Raw genomic sequence first — 23,407 nt, forward strand, 5'->3', positions numbered from 1 at the left:
TAAAGATGGGAAATATACAGGATGTCTGAATTCTGTATTGTGCTTTATGAAGTTTAAACTTTTTAAACAGTAATAAACAAAACAAAACAAAATAATGGCCATGGAGAGACATTGGATGAGTTTTTAAAAACCTGTTAAATTAGATCATCCTATATATTTTAAAGATGTATTGACTTCAGAATAAAAGCTAGAATAAGTATTGTGTTGGGTACAAGGTTTTCCTATTATTTCCAAAGGATAACATCAAGATTAATGAAGATTAAATTAGAACAGGAGAGACTTCCTGATTAGGAGAAGCAATAGTTCATCAAACATCTTAGTCATTCAATCCGATCTAATTTCTAAGACTAACAAATGTCTTTCACTAGATTAGGTATGAAAAAAATTGATTTTTATTATTAAAAGATAATACTTTTTCTGTTGCCAAAAGAATTTTTGTCTTAGCAAAGATATAACCTGTACTCCACAAAATACTCCCCAAAGTTAGAGTTGGGGCAGGATTTTGTTTTTGTCTTTTTAAGAAAATAAAAACATCCAGCTAAAAACTTCAGAGACCACTGGACAAAAGAAACATCTAAAGAAGAAAATCAAATCATCAAGGATAAAATGCCCCCCTCCAATAAATTGGCCTAATGGTGTAGCAGACATCCAGCAGGGTAAAATTTCAGAAATCTTCCCAAAAGTTTGATTCTGCCATTCTTGACAGTCATATAAGGCAAATGGGGTTTTTGTAGTCCTAATTCAGTTAAAAATTAAAGCTAGCTTTGGAGTCAGGGAGATCATGGCTCTCTCATTCTATAAACACAAGCATGCTTGTTAAAGGAAAATCCCAAATATGCCTCATGTTAGAAGAGTCATCTGGTATGGGACAGAAGAAAAAAAAACAAATTAAGTCACTATTCTATTGCAACTAATCTTGTAATCCTCTGGTTTTATTTATTTTATTTGGACACTTTAAAACTTTCTTTAAGATATAAACATTATCTCAAAACTTATAATATATATACACATATGTATATATATATATATATGTATATACACACAAACACACACATATATTATATATATATATATATATATATATATATATATTTAAACTTTCCACAATGATATTAATGGTCATACAGAACACTGACTAATTCTAGAAATAGGCTTCATCTAGATTCCTGTATGTGACTTTGGGTTTGAGTCTGAAGCAGATACCTGTTAGGATTCAGGCTGGCCTGAATTATGGAGGCCTGTCCTGTTATCTGGCAGAATACTTTGACCAGCCCAGGGTCCTAGTCTGTATACAGGTACAAAGATCCCTTCAAGAGACTAGCTCTGCCCACTCTCTTTCTCTCCCTTTCTGCCATTCTCTCTGAGGAGGCAACTTTTCTGTCTCTATCTCTCCCTCTCTGTATCTCTGTCTCTCTGTCTTTCCCATTCTCTCTTCCCCTCCCATTCCCTTTATCTCAATAAACTCCACACTCAAACTCTTTCTGTATGGTGTGTTTGTCAGCCATTGGACCCACCCACCATGAGACCCTCTGCAGAGGACTCTCTCATGTGGTCCTCACCCACCTGTATTACAACAGTTGCTAGAAACTAAGTTTGTGTACCCAGATGTATTTAACAACTTGTGATCCTTTAACTTCTCCAAGACCTACTACATATGACATTTAAAATGTTTAAGTTTTCTGCCGTAAACCATACCCATTCCTGACAGTGACTTTTGAAGTCTCTAAAAAGATGATGGGGCCCCACATGATAATTCCACCTGGGTTGTGGCAACACCACTAAGATGACAAACACCACCCAGAGATCAGTTTCAGATTACAAACTGCTCAGGAAAATCTCCAAGCTGCTAGCTGAGACAGTCCAGCCTCACAGACTACTCTAACCAGGACTTCAGGTAAGCCTTACACTTTCCCAATACACAGAGACTGGATAACAAATGTTACAGTTAGTTTTCAATGACTTGATCTATCTATCTATCTATCTATCTATCTATCTATCTATCTATCTATCTATGTATATATATATACATATATATATATATATATATATATATAGAGAGAGAGAGAGAGAGAGCAAACAGACCCTTTACCACATAAGGTAGCTGTGCAGACGTGCAGACTTCTTCCTGCTGGCTGGCGGGTATTGCCTTGGTCTTTGGAATTATGCAAATGTCTTCTTCATCCACGGAACCATTTCTCTAACACTCTCTTCTGTGCACAGCACAGGGGTGAAGAGACTTTGGTTCCATTTCGAGATGAGAGAAAAGGATACCTGCCCGAAGACATGCGCTCTGCTCTATTGCCTCTTCCCCTACAAGTGCATCTATTGACGTGCTGCAGTTAGGAGTGTGGCTCGTCCTCCCCACTGACCCCAGCATTCAAAGAGCAGACATTCCTGCAGCTGGCTTTCACAATTTGTTCAGCTCTCCGCAATATATAGGTCGGATAAAAGGGTTCTGAAATTTACTAAGAGAATTTCGAAAATGCCTATTCCTACTTGTGAAAACTAGTTAAAAGAACAGGATTTCTGGCAGAATGGGCATTTGGAAGTATAGTGGCTGGCACTCTGTCAATTTGGAAATAAATGATACAATTACTATTTCTTTGATTTTTTTGGTGATTCATTAAAAAGACAATAAACGGATTCTTTAATGAGTTGGTAAATTTATTATTCACTTTAAATTTATATTTCTACTGTATTTTTCAAAGAATTATAGTCTGTAATACTCTTGAAAGCACTTTCTTGATTAGCATATTATATTTCTTTGAAGAAAAAGTATATACAATCTTTAAATTACTTTTTAATTGTCCTAGACCCTAAGGCTCTGGTGTTATAAATTTCATTGGGTTTTGTGATCATAAAATTATTATCAATGCACAATTGTCTAAAACAACAAAATGTCCTACATAGTTATTAAGTAATTACTAATTTAAAAAAGCTAAATTGTGTTTCACATTTATGTCACTTGGATGGATGGGTTGTTATTTTTCTTGGCTTAGCTTCTAACACCTTCGGATGGATTGTGTACTCCTGAGAAAAGGGCTTGCGCAAGGAGCAGGTGAGAAAGATGGCGTTTGCTGTGGCAGTGCCGCTAATCTCTTGTTTCTGACGTACGGCCCTCAAATCACAGAGCCATCTATCATCAGAAACGGTTTTTTAATGATCTATCAACTGACAAGAAGGTAATGAATATTGATTTTATGGAGAGGAAGAAGTTGTGTGACATCTCATACCTGAAAACTGTTCTCCTTAGGGCTTTTAGCACTGAGGGTGTGTGAGACAGGCACTTCCACCGCCTCCAATGAACTGTATCTTCTAAAGATGCTATACAATAAGCCTTTGGAATGTCAAGAAAGCCTGCTTTCTTGTGGGAATCGGGAGTACATAATTGCTATTATTTGATTATTCAATGCCCCCCCACAAAGCCTGTGCATTAAATAATTGGTTCCCATGGTGGCAGTCTGAGGAGACAGTGGAATGCTGGGGAGATGGAGCCTTATGAGAAGTCCTTAGAACACTGGGGAAATTGCCTTTCCAGGGGACTGTGGGATCCTGAGCCTCTCACTCTTCCGGTAGTAAGGTTAGCAGTTTGCTCTACCACAAGCTCCTCACTATTGCTAGCTGGCACCCCTACCTGAAACCCAAGAATAATGGGTCTGTCCAATCACAAGCTGTAATTCCAAAAAAAAAAAAAAACAAAAAAAAAAAAACAAAACCACAAGAACAAAGAATCCTTTTCTATTTGTAAGTTAACGATCTCAACGATCTCGGGTGCTTTGTTATAGAAACAGAGAGGTAACCAGCATAGCTATTGAGAGAAAAAGTTAGTTAAACATTTTCAGACACAGGTAATTCCAGGAAATAGATTTTAAGTAAATGTACCTATAAAGGTTGTGTGAGTTATTTTTCTTAAAGCTATCTATATCCATGTATCTCTTGGAGAGTTTTTATGTCTCCCTCAGTGCATGTATAGTCGTATTAGGACATGTAAGGCTATACTGATGTCACCTGAGTCCTTGAACCTCTGTCAAAGACAATGGAATGAAATGGTGGGGTACAGGAAGGGAGGGGTGAGAGAATGGAGAGGAGTAGAGAGAACAAAGTAGAGAGAAAGAGAGAGAGGAGAGGGAGGGACAATCATGCTTCCTTATAATATGGAAACAATGCATTTCAGAAAAGCACAAATCCTACCATCTAAATGGCTATTGAGAATAATGGCTGACTATCTGCGTAATGCTGGACCTACAAGCCCACAGCAGACCTCATCCTTCTTTTCTGGGTCTCGTGGGCTTCCTAATCCTTGTTTGTTTTGGTCTCAAAAGGGTTTCTACAGGATCTTATGCTTCTTTCCCGTGCCAGGACACAGGGACCAAAAGGCACGGTGCTTTCTGCTGCAGACTGAAGAGATTTGGAGGATAACAAATATGATTTCCTTTTGCACACCAGCCTCAGAGGCACGTACGACTCCCAGCCCCCTCAGATATTAGCCAAAGATGTTATAAGGGACAGAAGTTGCTTCAAAAGAACAACAACTTACAATGAGCGGGCCCCGGTTGTTTTCACGATACTTGTTCTGGAAGAAAATGTACACGACAGTGGCAGCCAGAGAGTAGAGAAAAGCGAAGACAGCCACGGTGACGAAGAACTCCGCGGAGGACGAGGAGTCGCCACCCAGTGCCAGCTTCTGCCGTTCCTTCCCCTCACAGGTGGGCACTTCAAAGGTCACCTGGTGCAACCTGAAACCACCAGAGGCAAGAAGACATGACATGGTTGTAGAAGGTGAAAGCAACGCTCGCTGTCACGTCTGCTGACGTCAGGTTAGATATGCTTGGGAGTCCCAGGAAGCTTCCACCAGAGAATTTATTAACAATTTTACAGATTCTAGCTGGACCTGTGGAAATAAATACCACAGAGGAGGTAATTCACCCAACAGAGGTGAGAAGGGAAAGAGAATCTGAAAGGAACGCACCTTTGACTGAGAGTCTGGCCTCTCCCCTTAACACAGTCCAGCAGCTTTGCGTTTGGGCCTGCCTATGTCCCCAGCCCCTTCCCTGCCAATGTCCCCAACCCCTTCCCTGCCTAGGTCCCCAGCCCCTTCCATGCCTATGTCCCCAGCCTCTTCCCTGCCTATGTCCCGAGCCCCTTCCCTGTCAATGTCCCCAGCCCCTTCCTTGCCTATGTCCCCAGCCCCTTCCCTGCCTAGGTCTCCAGCTCCTTCCCTCAGTGCTTTAAGATCCATCCTCCTGCTCCAACACATAGCCTGCTTAACCTACTCAGTCATACCAAGCAGGGAACAACCTGGCTGAGTATCTTCCCGCAACTCCTCTGCCTGTGTGTACTTCTTCGGCATCCGGGCTCCACATCCTCTCTAGGGAACCCCCTGCTAACTACTCACCACAGTGAGTTCCTTCCTTTTGACATTTTTATTGTACTTCTTCCTCGTTTTTAATCTTTGAAATTATAATATAATTACATTTCTTCCGACCTTTTTAATCTCCTCACGCTGCGTTATCATGTGTGTGTTGTTTGTCACCAGTGAAGCTGTCTCAACAACATGCTCACATGCTTTTGTTTACCCCTGTCTGCATAGCTTCCCCAGTGGTAACTACCAGTTTCTGCGATCAGGTGTGATTGGTTTTCCTCTCTCCCATGTACCCCAATGCTGGCTTTTACTAGGCATGCGGTACTTGAATAAATGAATGGACCTCCTTGGTTTTGCAAGGTCCTAAACTTGATTGACCTTTAGAGTCTTTGCCTTGTGCGAGCTCCCCAGGAGAGCACCCAGCCCTGCTTAGTCCACAGTAGAGACAAAGGAAAGGCTTGAGCAACACCTCCTGTTTATCCCACAGACACCCACAAAAGACAGAGTACATGTATATGATAACAGTTTGAGCTGAACCAAGTGTATTTGGTACAGGAACCAAGATTCTTCTGAAGTGACGGCTATGGAGATACTTAGAAATATATGTTAAGGAGGTTTGTTACGGTCACTGAAGATTTACTTGGGAAATTGCCTGTAGAAGTAACAGTGTTCATATAGCCACTCCTAACTCATATTTAGAGAGCACTTTTTCTTACTAAGGAAAATGTAACTAACCCCTTTCAGAAGTGTGCACTGTGTGCCCAGTCTACCATTTTATACATTAGCAGTAACCCTGAAATAATACAAATAGCCACAGAACTAGCATGACCAAATGTTTCATTTGTGTTAAATTCTCTTTTTAACACATTATGTCCATAACAAACTCTATAATGTGGGCTCTTGGCTGCCCTTCACCGTTAGCAGGTGAAGCAATGGAGACTTAGAAGGGCCACATAGTCCACCTTAGGACACCCAGCTAGCTTTGGCAGGCCAGCGGTTTAAATTCATGTCAAACTCCAGAGTCTTTTGAAAAAACATCCATATTAACTTGTTTATACTAACTAATCAAGACATCAGCTCGCTCCAATGGACGCTTTCAAAATGAACCCCACGGGCCACTGGCCACAAGTTGCAGGGAAGGTGGCTTATCTTGCAGGGCCTCCTTCCAGATTCACAAAAGTCCTACAAGTGAAGCTGTATTGAGAGCAAAAGGAGGAAATCCAGTTCCCTTAAACTCTTCATTTCTTACAGACATAGTCTTTTAATTTGAATTCTTGACTTAGGAAGAAGTTTACATTGTGCACTCGGGCAAGGACTTTTATCTTAACAGTTAGATAGGGGAAGCTGTGCTATGACAGAGACCCTGGGAACACTAGCTCTGGGGATCAGATCAGATTTTCTTCAGTAACCTTCTCTGTGTGAAGGTGGGGAAAATGAATGAGAAGGAAAAGGTAATGATTTGAATTCTGAAGCAGATGATCTCAAGGCACGTTTCCCCTTCCCTCCCTATTGTTAATCTGTCATTCATCAAACAGATTTTTGACAAGCAATTCTATTTCACACAAGAAGCGGGTACTGGGTATGAGATGGGAAGTGAGAAGATGGGATGGATTCTGCTCAAGCTGAAGCTCAGTCTTAATGAGAAAGGCGGACTTTCTGAGTGGAATCGTGGCCCATCCTGGTTATGAGGGAGTAGAGGGAAGTTCCCTGGTGGATTTTACCTCTAGGCAACAGCTTCAGAAGTGATCAGAAATTATCTAGATCAAAAGGTAAGAAAGAAAAGCGAGGTCCGACTTCATGGCCACACAGATGGCTATCGAGTGTAAAGATCGTGTGAACAGCAAATGCTGACAAGAGTTAGGAAGCTGACGGTTTCACTCATGGCTGGTGGAAACGGAGCCTGGAGCAGGTGCTTTGAAGAACTGTGGAAGTTCTTTAACTGGTAAAACACAGAGTTACTGGAGGTTCCTGCCGCCCTTCTCCTAGATACGTATGCAAGAGAAATGCTAGCATATGCTCACACAGAAACTAGCAGATGAATACTTGTGCAGCATCTTTCCTTATGGGAAGAATGGAAACAATTCAAATGTGGGTAAACAGATAAAAACACGGTGTGGAGTGGACTCTTATTTGCTAATAAAAGCAATAAAGTTCTTATACTTGTTACACCATAGAGAAACCTTGAAAGTATCTTTGCTAAATGAATGAAGTCATCCATAAAAAGTCAAATACTTTGTGCTTTTATTTATACAAAATATTCAGAATAAGCAAATTCATGGAGCCAAAAACCAGCTTAATGTTGCCCTCCAGCTGGTGATGGGAGAATCTGGCATGGTGGTTAAATGTCCCGAGATTTGTGGGGGTGATAATGAGCAGTTCTGAAATCGATTGTGATGGGTAAGCACCATCCAGCGATGAAGATGTCGATATTATCCTAACACACGGTAAATTTTAAATGGTAAATTGGGAGGGGGATGGAGAGATGGCGCAGCAGTTCACAGCACTTGCTGCCCTTCCAGAGGACTCAGGAATGTATGTATGCATGTTTGATTCGCAGCACCTATATGGCGGTTCACAACTCTTGGTAATTTCAATTCTAGGGTACACACTGACTTTTCTGGCCTCTGCGGGCACTGACATATGTTACACAGACATACATGTAGCAAAGCATAGGAATAAATTTTTAAAAAAAGACAATAATAAAAAATCACCTGACAAGTGGATTAAATTTTTCAAATGTTACAAAACAGAGAGGAGCACGTGTCGAATCCCTGTATAGGCAAGAGGCAAACGCACTGGGGGGATGCAGTGTGGGCGGGGAATGCGGTGTACAGCGCAGAAGTGCAGTGTGGATGAGGAAAGCTATCAGATGATGGGACAGGAGGACAGGGCAAAAAGAGAACAAGAAACAGTCAGAGACGTCCACTGGGGACGGGGCAGAAGCTGTTGAGAATCACGTTATAGATGCTGGCTTTCATTTGAACACTAGCTGTATTTCCTCAGCATAAACAGCATGCTAAACAAAACTAAAATGCAAGGTAAGCAAAACCCACAATCCCTGCTGCAGCGATTTGGAGATGGGCCCGGATACGCTTCAAGATGGCTGTGTCTCCATCAGCCAGTTCCTGCTACTGAACTGCAGCACCTGGGGCCCCTAGCGGAGGGCAGCGCCTTCAGGAGGACGGAGAGGACACAATCAGCATTGTTTTCTACGTCATTGGATGAAACACCTTATCTCTAATGTTGATTCACCTGGTTAACGTAAAGAATTTTTCAGCTGTGCTAATCTGCATAAAGAAATAAAATCAAAATTTAAACTCTACTGTACCTATCAACATCAATGATATATAGTGGCATGCTTAGCTCTTCAGCATGCAGTGCCCACCTATGGGCTTTGTTCCGGTCCCTGCCTTCAGGTTCCTGATTGAGTTCCTTCCTTAGTTTTCTGAGTTGTAAGATGAAATGAACCTTTTCTTCCCAAGTTTATTTTGGTCATTCTGTTTAACTAAAATAATGTTGTATATCACTGCACACATCTACACCCCATCCCCACATACATGCACAGGTACCTTTAAGCAACATGTGTGCATGCATGTATGTATGTATGTATATGTGGATATATATATATATATATATATATATATATACACACTTGTATCTCTGTGTGTATTGCTGCAGAAGAGGTGTGGTTATCGTCAGCATATATTTTGCAACTGCAATAATTTTCTGAGCAAACATCATTAATTTAGAAGTTAAACAAGGGACAGATGCTGTTCCCTAGAGATAGAACATGCCCACTGAGAATCTGGAAGCTGCCAAGTCCACCTCTGATCTTGTGAAGGAGTCAGAAAGCAATTGCTGAGGTCGCAAAAGGCACCCAATTCAATTTGTTGATTTCAAATGTACAATTCCCTCATTCCTTTCTTGGTTGACCTGACACAATCTAGGGGTAATTGAATTTTGCTGGGTTTTACTGCATTTTGACTGTCAATAAAGGGCTTCCATTTTAGACTAGTTTTTCTCTTAAAAAATTTTCAGCACACCCATGGAGCCATTTAGAACAGTCTATGACTCTCTGATTAAGCTAAGGGAGTCACCATGAGTACAAGGTTTTGAGTTTTGTTTGGCAGCCCTGGAAGAATATTAAACGAAACTCCTCAGAGGTTTGGAAAAGGCCAGTTAGTATTGCTTTATGGATAGCAGTGTTAGTGCGCTAGGGAAATGGCTCAGTGGACAAAACACTTGTCATACAAACATGAAGACCAGATTTTGGGTCAACAGAGCCCTCTCCAAAAAAAAAAAAAATACTGAGTTCAGCGTCCAGTGGAAAGTTCTGTCCTCAAAGAGGGTGGAGAATGATTGAGGAAGAATCTTGGCATCAATCTCGGCTTCCGTTTGCATGTGGAAATTTACACATGCATCCCACATGTGTGCCTCCTGGGGGAACACATGTAAACAAGTGCACGCATATAACACATGCATACACATAAAACAGTATTTAGTCTAGACTTGTTCCTCACTATAGTTTTCTGTTTCTCTTACCAAAGCAACTGTCACTGTCACCATTGTACAGATGGGGAACCAGAGCGTTGAAATGTGTAGAGAGAAGGCTGAGCTCCAGTGTCTCATGGATGTCGCGGACGAGTCTCACATGCAAGAAGGTCAAAAAGACACTGTTTGATCCAGTTTCTGTCCCTCTGCAAACTTAAATGTCCAGCTGAATGTTTACATTCAAATGAGCAAGCCAGCTGCCCCACCCTGCCTCATTCAGAGGCAAGTAGCTAATCTAACAGGCAGAATTTATGTCGCATAAGATTCTAAGGCAATAGTCACTCTGTTGCCTCGTTGAAGTGTGTGCATTAAATAATATAGAGCTAGTCATGCTAGTTGGAACTCAGCACCAATATATCATCATGAAAACTCTTCTATATCCCAAATCTCACCAGGTCTTGTTCTGTTCTCTGCCTCAGAACAAGCAGGGGGCAAATGGTCTAAAGTTCTGCCCCTAAGAGTCTGGTTCTGTGTAGAAAGGGAGACACTGTTTAACATCCGGCACAGGCCCAGCTCCAGGTAGCAACAGACCATCACTGACCTGAGACAAGACGTCTGAGATCATGGTGCCATCTTTTAGCAGGTTGAGTACACACAGGCCTAAGGTTCTACCAGTCAAAGAGTTAGGTGCTCAGTGATAGACAGTGAAACCTTTCCCAAGGGCTGTGATCCCACTCTGCGCAAAGTGGAAGGAAGGTGGGAGTTGAGCTTCCTGATCAGTTTCAGTCACTCCCATCAGAATGGCAGTGTGTGGCGAAGAGGACCACCGACAGCCCCTGGGGATCTATGGCTTGACTATTTTCTCTGGGCCCTCCAGTTCTTAAGACGGGACTCTGCTTTACTGATTTGTGTTTGTTTTTGTTTTTACTCTCTCTCCCTAGTTTGCAAGTTTCTGATTTTAGAAGACTTTTTCTTTCTTTCTGCTAGTTATAGTTGTGTAGATGTGTGATATTATTTTTGTTGTATCTACATACATACATATACAACTTACTTAGCTAATATGATCCACACCATAAATTACTACCACCCCAGGGGTTCATCTAGCTCTTTCATATACTACATCCTCATTCTTCTTCCAAGTATCCCTCCCAACTTAAGGACAGCAGAGTTGGAGCTCAGTTGTTTGGGAACACTAGTCAGAGACTACACTGCTGGCACGAGGAAGAGCCCGGACCCCCTGACACCCACCTTTGAGTTCTTTCCCTTTGTTCCAAATTCTATTTGTAAGTTTTAAACCACTGAGCTTCACATGATGCTCGACTCCTTTCATTTGGCGGGATTCAGGAACACATGCACCAGTCATTAAAGGCCCTAAGACATACAGTCAACGACTTGGTCTAGAAGGTCGGGAAGGAACCTCTGCCGCAAACAAAAACCTCAGGTTTTTTTTTTTTTTATTGTGTCTGAAGGATGTTGTTTGGTGCTGCTATTTAGGGAGCTGCCAGTGGTTTCACATCTGCTTCTGGTAGATGCCAATCACCAGGGAACATTTATTGTGTCCCTATATGCCAGGCATGATGCCAGGTGCTTTTGCACGTTATCTCAGTTAAATCTGAAGCATTGACACCAGTGCTCAGGTTGTCTCATTATCATCTTATTGATGAATTGGGAGTCACTGACACAATGGTTTCAAGAGAGTTTGGGGACCGTGACTGTCTCAAGCTGGCTCTAAAGGTGTAGACTGAAACAAGGTTATCTTTAAGGGTACTTACTCAGAAGATTTATTTTTATGCTATGGTCAAAGTCTGGGGTGGAAACTGCCTCTTTCTAAGAGTCTTTGGTTAGGATCTGTTTAGGGTGGAGATGGCAAGAGAGGACAAAGCAAAGTTTGAGCACAGCCCTGGGAAAATCACCCACACTGTGAAAATGACCTCACAACCAGGCTCAGATGGCTCAAATCAGAAAATCTCTTCTTCTCTTATAAGAGAATGGCAAACGGTTATCTGAATGCAAGGCTCACTCACTGGAAGTCACCCTGAGGATCAATGTACCTAGGAAACCTGGATAGAGAGTTACTGTTCGGCTCTCTGCACTGTCAGAGCAGAATCTCAAACAGTCCAGCAGCTACATCCTTCTAGCAGAGCCTTGGGGAGAGGCAGCAGGCATTGAGACGATGGTATCTCCACTCAGTCTGCTTGACCACAGTGATGGAGTTCAGCTTCTTGATCTTCATGGCATGGTGAAGGCTAACAGAATCATATTTGCGCATAGTTTGATCCTAACCTTGATTAAATACAAAGCAGTCTGATCACCAAGGTTTGTAACAAGTATCTATTCACTAGAATTTATTTCTTCAGAAAGGAGAAAAACAGTGAGAGACAAAATCTTCTTTAATATAACAGGAATGATTGTCCCCGATTCGCTGCCACATGAACTGTGTTCCAGCTTATTGTCACCGTAGAAGGAGCTTTCTGTTACTTTTTGTCTTCTTTGTTTTACTGGGTTTTTTTCCTCCCACAGGAAACTGAGCGAGATGTTGAAAATGTAATTAAGGTTACTACAAACAATACTTTTCTCTGTATGATTAATTGTATTCACACATGTGGGGCTGGAAGACTGCTGTCCCACTCCCCAGCTCCCAGAACAGGGAGCAAAAACTCTCCAAATTCTCTCTCTGTCTCTGTCTCTGTCTCTGTCTCTCTCTCTCTCTGTGTCTTTTTCTCCCCCTCTCTCACACACACATTCATAACTCCCTTATATGTCTGCATTTGCAGTATGTAGACAGAAATTTTGAAATGAAACAGAAGCCTGCAGGTAATTAAAAAGAATGGTTCTGCAGAGGCAGGGCATGGCCAGGAGCTGAACTGAGAGCAAAAGAGCTATAAAAACCTTATAATGGCTCACAATGAGGCATCTCTGTGCACACCAGCTATGATTTATTCATTTTGGTTTCTTCAAATAGAATTTGAGTAATAGAAAATTCAGATGGCCTCTCCATTGCCAAAGTAAAATAGATAATAAGGTTACCCATTTATCTGAAGTCAGATTCATCTCTTGTTGGTCCTCTTTGGTACTCTACCCAAGTAAGCTGTGAGAAAAAAATAGTTCCAGAGAGGTTTAAAAAAATCTTGGATGTTCAGCTGAAAACCTAAACATATGCTCCTTTTACTTGCTTACTAAAGAAAGATTTTGTGAGTAAACCATCTGAAGAATTTGATTAAAATGTATTTGCAACATTCAAACCTACACTGCTCTGATGAGACAGGGAGCACAATCTCTCCCAACTGACATTTTATTTAAATTCAAGTAAAATGATTTGACTTATTAATTCTGTTTTTAAAAAGTACCAATATGCTTAAAAAAGAAAAGTACAATATTCCCTTCCAAAGATAAAGCTAAAAAAGTGAACTCCAGAGGGGCGTTATCCCATTCTGCATGTGTACGTGCATGTGTGTGCATATGTGCATGTGTGTGCACGTGGGTGGTTGAATGTGCTGACCAGAGGTGAATCTTGGGTGAAATTCTTAGGAACGCCATCCACTTTATTTTAAGAGAGTGTCTCTTACTTGCCTGGAACTTACCAATCTGGCTAGGTAGGCTGACCCTGGTTCTGCTTCCCCAGTGCTGCAGTTACGAGCACACACCAGCATGCCGAGCTTTTCCACATGAGTTCTAGAGATTGATCTCATGTCCCCACGCTTGTTTAGTAAGACTTTGCTAACTGAGCCATCTCAGCATATCTCCTTTTATTACAATACGACCAAGACATAGCTAACTGCTAAAGAAAGACTTGCCATAGGCTCAACAGCTATAGGATATGTCAAAACATGATGCATGAGTTACCACATTGGACAGGTTGCCCTACAGAGATATATAATGAAGAAACTATAACAATTTCCTAAATAGCTCATTGGTAAATACTTTGAATGTTTTATACTAAGTCCTCATGTTTATGCTGTATAATTATTGATAGACCAGATTGACAGTAAGTTTCCTACGCACCCCCTACCAATTATTAACAATTTTATCATTTTGGTTACTGAGTTCAAATTTGGGCTATTTCACCTAAGTCCTTCACCCTGCCACTACTAACCTCACCTACTCTATTCCTCAGGGTAACATGGAGATGAGATTCAAGCACCAGTTCTACCAATGGCATCCTATTTCTAAAACACCAGAGTGCTTCCAGCCCTAATGCAGTGTGTTTGTTTCCATGTTCTGCCCATTGCAAAGCTAGCCTTTGGGAGCTTTTTCCATCAATTTGAAAGGCAATGTAAAGCATCTCTGCTAACCATGACCTAAAGGGCGTGTCATGTCTCTTTTGTTTGTTTGTCTGTTCATATGCTTTGGAGCTGAGATTCATATCCAGAGTTCTATATGCTCTACCGCTGATCCTTTCTCCAGAGCTCCTCTCTATCATTGAAGACCTCCGATTTTCTCAGAAGCAGAAGAAAGAATCACCAACTTCACAATGTCTTTCCATGAGGTTCAGGCACGGAAATAGGGTACAGTGTTGTTAGGTGACTAATGTTCACTACATAAACTAAATTAAACAACAAGTTTAATGAATAGAGTTGACATTTAAAATCTAAATGCTTTTGTAAGTTCCCATGGCCTACATATCCTCTAAAATGCAGGATTGTTACCAAAACCATTGACACAGCTCACAAGGAAATCCTAATATGGTTATTGCTTACTTATTTGCTATAATTACCCCCAGTAGCTTTTTGTTTAGGAAATAAATCACTAATTTCCCATGTATTTGGTGCCCTTGAACCCCTATCAACATCCAACATCCTGTCTTTGTTCAGGACTCAGTCAGAATGTATCTCCGTCTGATCACCCAAACTAAAGAACATACCTCCGCCATGGCCATGTTCCAGGGCATCATCTCATTGCCTTGTCTTAGTGTGAGGGTCCCCTACTGACTGTGAATGCAGGCTTTGCCTCTCCCACTAGATCAGTGGTTCTTAATCTGTGGACTAAGACCCCTATGACAAATCATATCTCCAAAATATTTACATTACAATTCATAACAATAGCAAAATTACACTTCGGAAGTAGCAACAAAAATAATTCTTTTCCTTAAGTGTCTTTCTATCATTTGAGATTTCTTTGTTGAGAATTCTCTGTTTAGATCTGTACTTCATTATTTTTTATTGGGTTATTTGGTCTTTTAATGTCTAGTTTCTTGAGTTCTTTCTATATATTAGAGATCAATGCTCAGTCAGATGTGGGGTTGGTGAAGATCTTTTCCCAGTCTGTAGGATGCTGTTTAGTCTTGTTGACCGTGTCCTCTGTTTTACAGAAGCATCTTAGTTTCAGGAGGTCCCGTTTATTAACTGTTGATCTTAATGCTTGTGCTACTGGGGTTATATTTAGGAAGTGGTCTTCTGTGCCAATGTGTTCAAGGCTACTTCCCACTTTCTCTTCTATGGGGTTCAGTGTGGCTGGTTTTATGTGGATGTCTTTAATCCATCTGGACTTGAGTTTTGTGTATGATGATAGATAAGTATCTATTTGCATCCTTCTACATGTCCACATCCAGTTTGCCAACACCATTTGTTAAAGATGCTTTTCCCCCCACTTTATAGTTTTAGCTTCTTTGTCAAAAATCAGGTGTTCATAAGTGTGTGGACTGATATCAGGGTCTCCAGTTCTATTGGTTCACATGTCTATTTTTTGTGCCAGCACTAAGCTGTTTTTATTACTATAGCTCTATAGAGCTTGAAGTCAGAGACGGCAATATCTCCAGAAGTTCCTTTTTTGTACAGGATTGTTTGGGCTATTCTGGGTTTTTGTTGTTGTTGTTTTCCCATATGAAGTTGAGTATTGTCCTTTTGAGGTCTGTGAAGAATTTTGCTGGGATTTTGGTAGGTATTGCATTGAATCTGCAGATTGCTTTAGTCGTCAGAGAAATGCAAATCAAAACAAATCTGAGATACCATCTTATACCTGTCAGAATGACCAAGATCAAATACACTGATGACACCTTATGCTGGAGAGGATGTGGAGTAAGAGGAACACTCCTCTATTGCTGCTGGGAGTGCAATCTTGTACAGTTACTTTATAATTTTTCTCAGAAAATTGGGAATCCATCTACCTCAACACCTAACAATACCCTTGGGCATATATCCAAAGGATGCACAGTCATACCACAAGGACATGTTCTCAGTTGTGTTCATAGCAGCATTATTTGTAATAGCCAGAAACTGGAAACACCAAAGATGCCCCTTATCTGATGAGTGAATAGGAAAAATGTAGTACATTTACACAATGGAATATTGCTCAGCAGTAAAAAAAAACAATGACATCTTGGAATTTGCAGGCAAAAGAGAAGAACTAGAAAAAACCATCCCAAGTGAGGAAATCCAGACCAAGAAAGACAAATGTAATGTACTCACTCATAAATAGATAATAGACATAAAGCAAAGGATAACCAGCCTACAGGGCACAACCCAAGAGAACCTAGACAACAAAGAGGACCTGCTGTGGGACAATGGTCTGTACCCTGTCACTTGTATTTTAAATAAACGCTGATTGGCCAGTAGCCAGGCAGGAAGTATAGGTGGGATGACCAGGCAGGGCAAGGAAAACAGGAGAATTCTGGGAAGTGGAAAGATTCAGTCTGTAGTCATCACCTAGACACAAGAACGAGCCAGACACAGAGCAAGCAAGATGTGACTGCCTCGCTGAAAAAGGTACCAAGCCATGTTCCTAACACCGATAAGAATTATGGGCTAATGTAAGTTATAAGATTTAATAAGAAGCCTAGTATACTAGGCCAATCAGTTTATAATTAATGTAGACCTCTGTGTGATTCTTTGAGATTGAACAGCTGCAGAACTGGGCGGGACAGAAATCTCCATCAACAAGGATCCTAAGAGAGACAGAAGTGGAACTGCCTAGGAATGGGGGGGGGGGGGGAGACAAGATCTCCTGAGTACATTGGGATCGTAGAGAGCAGGGGGAGAGGTGGAAGGGAATAGGGAGTGGGAAGAATGTATAGCACATTCTCATCCAAACAATTAAAATGAGAATGATTAAAAAATAATGCTTGGGCTGGAGGTCACAACATGAGGAACTGTACTAACGGGTTGCAGCATCAGGAAGGTTGAGGACCACTGCTCTAGACTGTGAGCAGGACACGGGGACAAGGATCCTGTTTTGTTACATCTTTACTACTCAGAACCTACTCACATTTGGTTTATGGTAAATAGCCAATAAATATTTGTTAGGAGAAGAAGGAAGGAGGAATGGAGTTCATCAAATTTGTAAAAGCTCTATTTAAATGGAAGAAAATCCTGCTTTTGTAGAAAGTAATGATTTTATTTATGTTCTACCAGAAGAAGGCAGGAGTTGGAGGTGAAGGAACTTGATAAAAGTCATAGTGAAAGTTCCACAGTCCCAGCTTCCTGACACAGGTTCATCGGACAGTCTACCACCTCATTTCCAGGGAGGAGAAACTCCTAGAGGTCCAGAGAAAAAGACACAAGGATAAGAAGTACAAGGTAGGACCCATAGGGTCCTCTAAGCTGGGGACTTTGCTGGAGATGTTCCTCAGGAACTTGCCCTTCAGACCTCCTCAGAAGATGCTGCTGCTCTCTTCCACACCCATGCAGCACAGCTCTCAGTTCTCTCCAAAGACAATCAAATAAGAAAAGGAACTGGGAGATAACAGAGAGGAAGGCTCTAGATCTGGAGCTAAAGTGTGTGCTATTCATGCTAGGAACAGGAGACTGGATTTCCATAGGAAATTTTGTCACTGTTGATAATAATAGTAACAGAGGGGCTACTGGGTATGGATGGCTGTCATTTGTGCTAGCCACTGTGGTCCATACCCTGAATGTTGTACTTCCTACATCCTTATGGCAGCCCTGAGAGGCAAGTCACTGTTATCCTTACTCTTTAAATGGGGACACCCGAAGCTGAGCACACGGGAAGCCAATCCCACATAACTGCTCTGCCTACGGTTCTTACTGTCAGGCGAGTGTTCTTCCTCCTAAATCTGCCACACACACTCTCAGTCCTGATGCTAGGAGTCTCTTCTCAGTCTTTAACCTGAATAATTCTTATACAGCATGGGGCAAGGAGGTGTGTAGACTTTCAGGACAGTGGATGCCTGAGAAGCTAGCTTACCAAGAATCCATGGGTTCAACAGAAAGACAGTTTGTCAGTGTACTTAAAACTCTCAGGGGAAGAAGACCACAGTTGCTGTGGCAGTATCTGAGGTAGAGACTGACCTTCCTTCTACCCAAAGGCCGGAAGAATGTAGGTGTGTGCATGCGTATGAGTGCCTGAGCTTTCGTGCCTGTGTTAGAAGCATTTACTGGGAAATATTCTAGAAGAGGAAACGGTTTCAGCACAAGTATTACTTAACCAGGAGGAAATTATTTTCTTGTTCATTCAGTTTTAGTTGGAACTGATTTGGAGGTATTCGGAGTGACCCCATATTACCCCCAGAACTTTTTTTTAATGGAAAAGGTTTTTAAGCAATGGCTACAATTTTCTTGGCTACAGAAGGAAAATTGGTGCTGCGAGTAGCAATACCTTGTCTTTCAGGCTGCACAGGGAATGTGACTCTATGGCTCGCCTTCCCCTCCAGCTCCGAAGTTAACATGCTGTGGCTGATCTCTGGTGATCTTCCATTGTGTTATGTCTAGCTCAACCACTGTCTGCATATCCAAATCAGTGTCTTGAACTCCTGCCTCTAATTTGATCATCTCAATTTGAATTTTTCAATGGGAGGCAGTTTAATATAATTTAGCACGGATTTGGTTGGAAAGAGTGTGGAGATTTTTCTGAGAGTATAATGCAAGCCAGTGACAGAGCATCAAACAGTGTTTCAAAAGAGGAAACTGGAAAGCAAAAGGGAAATAGTATTAAACACTGGGAAGGCCCCCAAATCCCATAGCAATATGTCAAATAAGTAGCCTCTTCTTGTTATATCTTACAAGCTATCTTCTAGGATCTTTTCCTCTTAATTCACAGAATAATTCAACAGAAAAGAATAAAACCTAAATTCACTCCTCTCCTTTAAAAATTAAGAATCGAGGTAAAATATCTGTGAACAAATGGCACAAACAAATCTACATAAATAAACGCTCAACAATTATTTTCAGCTTCCAAGAAATACCTAAGGGGAAAAAAATAACCTCCTTAAAATCCCAAGAATGGTTCCGAAACTCCTGGGGGTGTTCCTTTCCTGGGCCCCACATGAAAAACACTGTTTTTCTAACATGTCCACTCTCGTTCTCTCTGAAGTAGACAGTGGCCTGTTACAGGTGTGATGTGAAGTGTGATTTAGCCACATTTCCTGATTCGCAACAAGATGTGTGCTTGCATATTCTCACATGCAAGAAAATTCTCAGTTTTTATTTTCAATGTGGTAAGTATCCAAATATGTGGTCCTCAAGAATAAAATGCACGCTGTGACCCTCCATCATGTCGGTAAATGTGTGGGGCTCTTGAGATGTGACACTGGAGAACTGTGACTCTGGGCAAGCATCTTGGCTTCTTTGAAGTTGTTTTATTTCTCTCATAACCAGTTTTGGTAATTTTGTTCATCAGGCCCAAATCACCGTTTACATGAGCTTTGATTTCACCCTCTAGAGAGGTGTCTGTTACTGAGTGCTACTGCATATGAATTATCACACTGCTCAAAGGGTTCTGTAGAAATTGTTCAAGATTATATCAAGCTCCTTGTCCTTGGCAGACACTGAGTGAAAAGGGCTCTGATAGGCAGCTGGAAAAAGCACTAGCTAGCTAGCTAGCAAGGTAGCTGATTGTTGGTTCCTGACCCAAAAGTAGGAACCTTTATCTCAGGTTACAAATGTTCCCTGTTCTCTCAAACACTACATGTGGAATGAGAGGTTAGCATTAGCTGCTGCAATGTGAAGATTATAAAATGTAATCAGGGGCTCCCCATCATTCATCTCATTGTGAAGAGGAGCCACAGAAGGAGGCCCAAAGATGTGAGATTTCCTATATGAGAACACAGGAGTACCCACCATAAAGTAGGGAGCTGCTGTGTTTGTTGCCTGTATGTATTTCTTTCCCGAAGATCTACATCCCGAAGATGTTTTCAGGGTGGAACACCAGATCTAGATTTAATCAATTAACATATTTTATTGCTTGAGCTTAGAGATCTAAAGATAGGCACACTGGATCCTGCTACAGGAAAATGATGCCAAAACTGAAGGAAACATGGAGAAAGTAAAAAGATTATTCTAATTCCTTTGTTGTGTCCCCAACATCTAGCACAATACCTTTTCCATGACAAGTGTTCAAGATATCGACTTTGGCCTAGCTTCCTTTCAGGTGACTCCTCCCAAATGATCCTTAATTGGAACAGGCATTGGGTGCAGAAATATGTATGGCTTTATCAGTTTCAAGTAATCTATTTCTTTCTCTCGTTGCCTTCTCTTTATCTCTTCGCCCCTATCTTGTGTCATGTCTCTAGGTGTTCCTTGTCACCGTATATGGTTTCTTGACAGGGCATGTGTTTGACAGGGGGATGTTGGATATATTACATTGTTCAAAATGGGCCTTTAAAAAAGTATCTTTAGTTTTACATTTCTGTGTTTAGCTTATATTAAGAGCTCAAATCTTGAGAAAGAAATTTCACATGTAGCCAACCCGCGCCAGCATTTATATCCTAGATCCTGAGCCAAGAAACATGAACCAACTCGGATTAGGAACATGAGCAAGAAAAGGAAGAACTGTGAAAGAACGACTCAATACTCAATAGAGTTGGCACCTTCATTCAAGGGAAAATTAAGAAGTCCATCTGAAATCCACATAAGTAGCACGGCACCCTTGGCCTACTCAGATCATATAAAGATTATACAGAATGGCAATGGCCGGTAGATTGGAAGTCTGAATCTTTGGTTGCTTGAGTTTCCTAAAACTCTATGTGAAGAATTGTTCACCTTTCCTTGTACAATTCCTCCATGTACAACTAATCAGGTTTCCATGAGGACTTTGAGAAAACTTGCATTTCTTCTTCTTTTGTCAAGAATGAATCCAGAACTAAAAAAATTAAAATGACAGCAAAATGACTCTGCTTCTTCAAATGTGCTTTTCCGTGATTGGCTTTGTCCCTTCTCCTTGTGAGCAAGACAAAAGCCTCACATCTACACTCTATCAGACTAATAGCTACGGGCATCAGAGGCTGTAAGGGGTGCACGAGGCCCCAGAGTGACTGTGTGCAGTTGACATAGGCACAGCTGTGTCAAGGACTCCAGAGCTTCAAACCCCTGGGATAAAAGCAAAGCTTTCTTCTTGGGGTGTTTGGTGAAGGAGCTGAGGCTCGATGGAAATGGCAAAGCCTTTTTCTGGGTCAGAGTGTGAGTGTTGGCTCTGTGCAGAAAATGCCCACTGTAGCTTGGAAAACTGGTCCCTTATAGAGACTGCTTCTTCCAAGATTAGCTACACCTGTCTCCCTAACCCAGCTGTATACCAGAACTCCTGCCTCCTTGTTTATTTTTATTTGGATGTAATAACTCCACCCCTTCATTCAATAACCTGGCCCTTCAGTTCCATGCAAAAAAAAAAAAAAAAAAAAAAAAAAAAAGTGCTGAGCTTTCCAAGGTGCTGAAATTTCTCCACTAAGAGACCCAACCACCCCAAAGCAGCAGTTTCAGTGTCTCTATGTATGTTTTCTTCATTTTCCCACTAATCTTGTCAGGTCCATTCCTGAAGCCCTGAAAGGACGGACAAAAGGTCAACATCCCTTTCAGTTCCCCTAGGAAAATCCGAATTGGGTGTTATGCATTTTTAAAAACTGTCACCAAGGCTAAGAGGAGGCTATGCTACTTGATAGTCAAAGGTTTGAGCATATGTGTACATGCATGCATGTGCTCGTGTGTGTGTGTGTGTGTATGTGTGTGCTCGTGTGTGTGTGTGTATGTGTGTGTGTATGTATGTGTGTGTATGTATGTGTGTATATGTATGTGTGTGTGTATGTGTGTGTGTATGTGTATGTGTGTATGTGTGTGTGTATGTGTGTGTATGTGGTGTATGTGTGTGTATGTGTGTGTGTATGTGTGTGTGTATGTGTGTGTGTGTATGTGTGTGTGTATGTGTGTGTGTGTATGTATGTGTGTGTGTATGTGTGTGTGTATGTGTGTGTGTGTGTGTGTGTGTTGGGAGTGAAAAGATGTAAAACTTCATACAAACCTCACTAGTGGATTTTCACTGGGTAGAAGAGTCCTAATACAAATAACAAAAACAACATAGGTCAAATATTTGTCTCTTTTCCCTACAAGATATGATGCGGATCCTTTCATTTCAATACTTATAATGCCAAAATTTAAGTAGATTTATTCACAATGCATAGTTGTTATGAGAAAAAAACATACTTATATGTGATATTGTATGTCTTATTCCATAGGAAGGACTTACTATGCATAGTCTCCAATCTCAACTCTAATCTCAAACCACATTAGCTTGGAAGGATCTTCTTCTTTGGAAACTAAAGCAGAACCTCTTCTCCAAAGCAACATATCCTTAGACCCAAATTTTGAAGTCAAGATACCTTTAATATGTTGGTTTAGCTTAGAAGCCCCTAGAGTCAAATATCTCTCTGCAGTCAAAAAATTCAAAGAAAACACAATAATATACATAATTCAGACTCTCTGTGTACATTTCATCTTTATGTGGTTTATTTTTCTTTATTTCTTTAATCTATGACTGTCTGTACTCTTTTATATTACTTTTACTGTCTCTTTAAAGACTTTGCTTTATTTTTTAAAACTATTTTTATAACTGTCTATATACTTTTTCTTCTCTCTCCCAAGCCTACATACATTTATCCCATGCTGTGTCCCATTCAGAGGTCTTTTCTATCTGAATCTATCTTTATTGTGTATCTGTAATCATTTTCTAAATGCTAAATGGCATGGCTAGGACAAGGCTGCTTTGCCTTTGGGCTCCACACAGTTCACCATGGCAGATCTATGTTCACTGTGAACTATGCTCACAGCTTCAGCTCCAGGGATACAGCGGGTCTATGTTGCCATTAACCAATTGGTAACACGCTTCTCACAGACCCCATTTAAGTGCAGGACCTCCCAACAGAGCCAGAGTTCATGGTACCAGCATGAACCAAGAAGCCGCCATTTCTTAAAGGAGCCGCACTTCTTCCTGCAGCCTGCAAACAGAGCCTATCTAAAAAATATGTGGCTACCAAGAAGCTGTGCTTAACACTGTTCTTTTGTGTCTATAATTCCTTCCCAAGCTCTCTCAGCTTTTATGTGGATGTAGTTGCCCCGTGTTTGGCACCATTTTGTAGGCAGAGATTGTTCATTCATTTCCTGGCTGCCCAGACCTGAATAATCACACAGAAACTATATTAATTACAACACTGCTTGGCCTGTTAGTTCAGGCTTCTTATTAACTAACTCTTAGATCTTAATTTAACCCATTTCTATTATTCTGTGTATTGCCACAAGGAGGCTGTGGCTTACCAGGTAAAGTTCTGGCATCTGTCTCCTTTGGCAGCGACATGGCATCTCCCTGACTGCCTACTCTCTCTCTCTCTCTCTCTCTCTC

General features: G+C 41.2%; 1 protein-coding gene across 1 annotated transcript in view; it reads right to left on the reverse strand.

Annotated features, from left to right (window-relative positions):
• The window catches only part of Synpr (synaptoporin), a 319,444-nt gene that overhangs the window by 51,669 nt on the left and 244,368 nt on the right, over positions 1-23,407 (reverse strand). Inside the window, exon 4 of the mRNA XM_038349891.1 lies at positions 4,538-4,736. Coding sequence (XP_038205819.1) covers positions 4,538-4,736 — 199 coding nt within the window. The remainder of the gene's footprint in view (positions 1-4,537; positions 4,737-23,407) is intronic.

This window comes from Arvicola amphibius, chromosome 12 (assembly GCF_903992535.2).
Source record: "Arvicola amphibius chromosome 12, mArvAmp1.2, whole genome shotgun sequence".
NCBI classification, from domain to species: Eukaryota; Metazoa; Chordata; class Mammalia; order Rodentia; family Cricetidae; genus Arvicola; species Arvicola amphibius.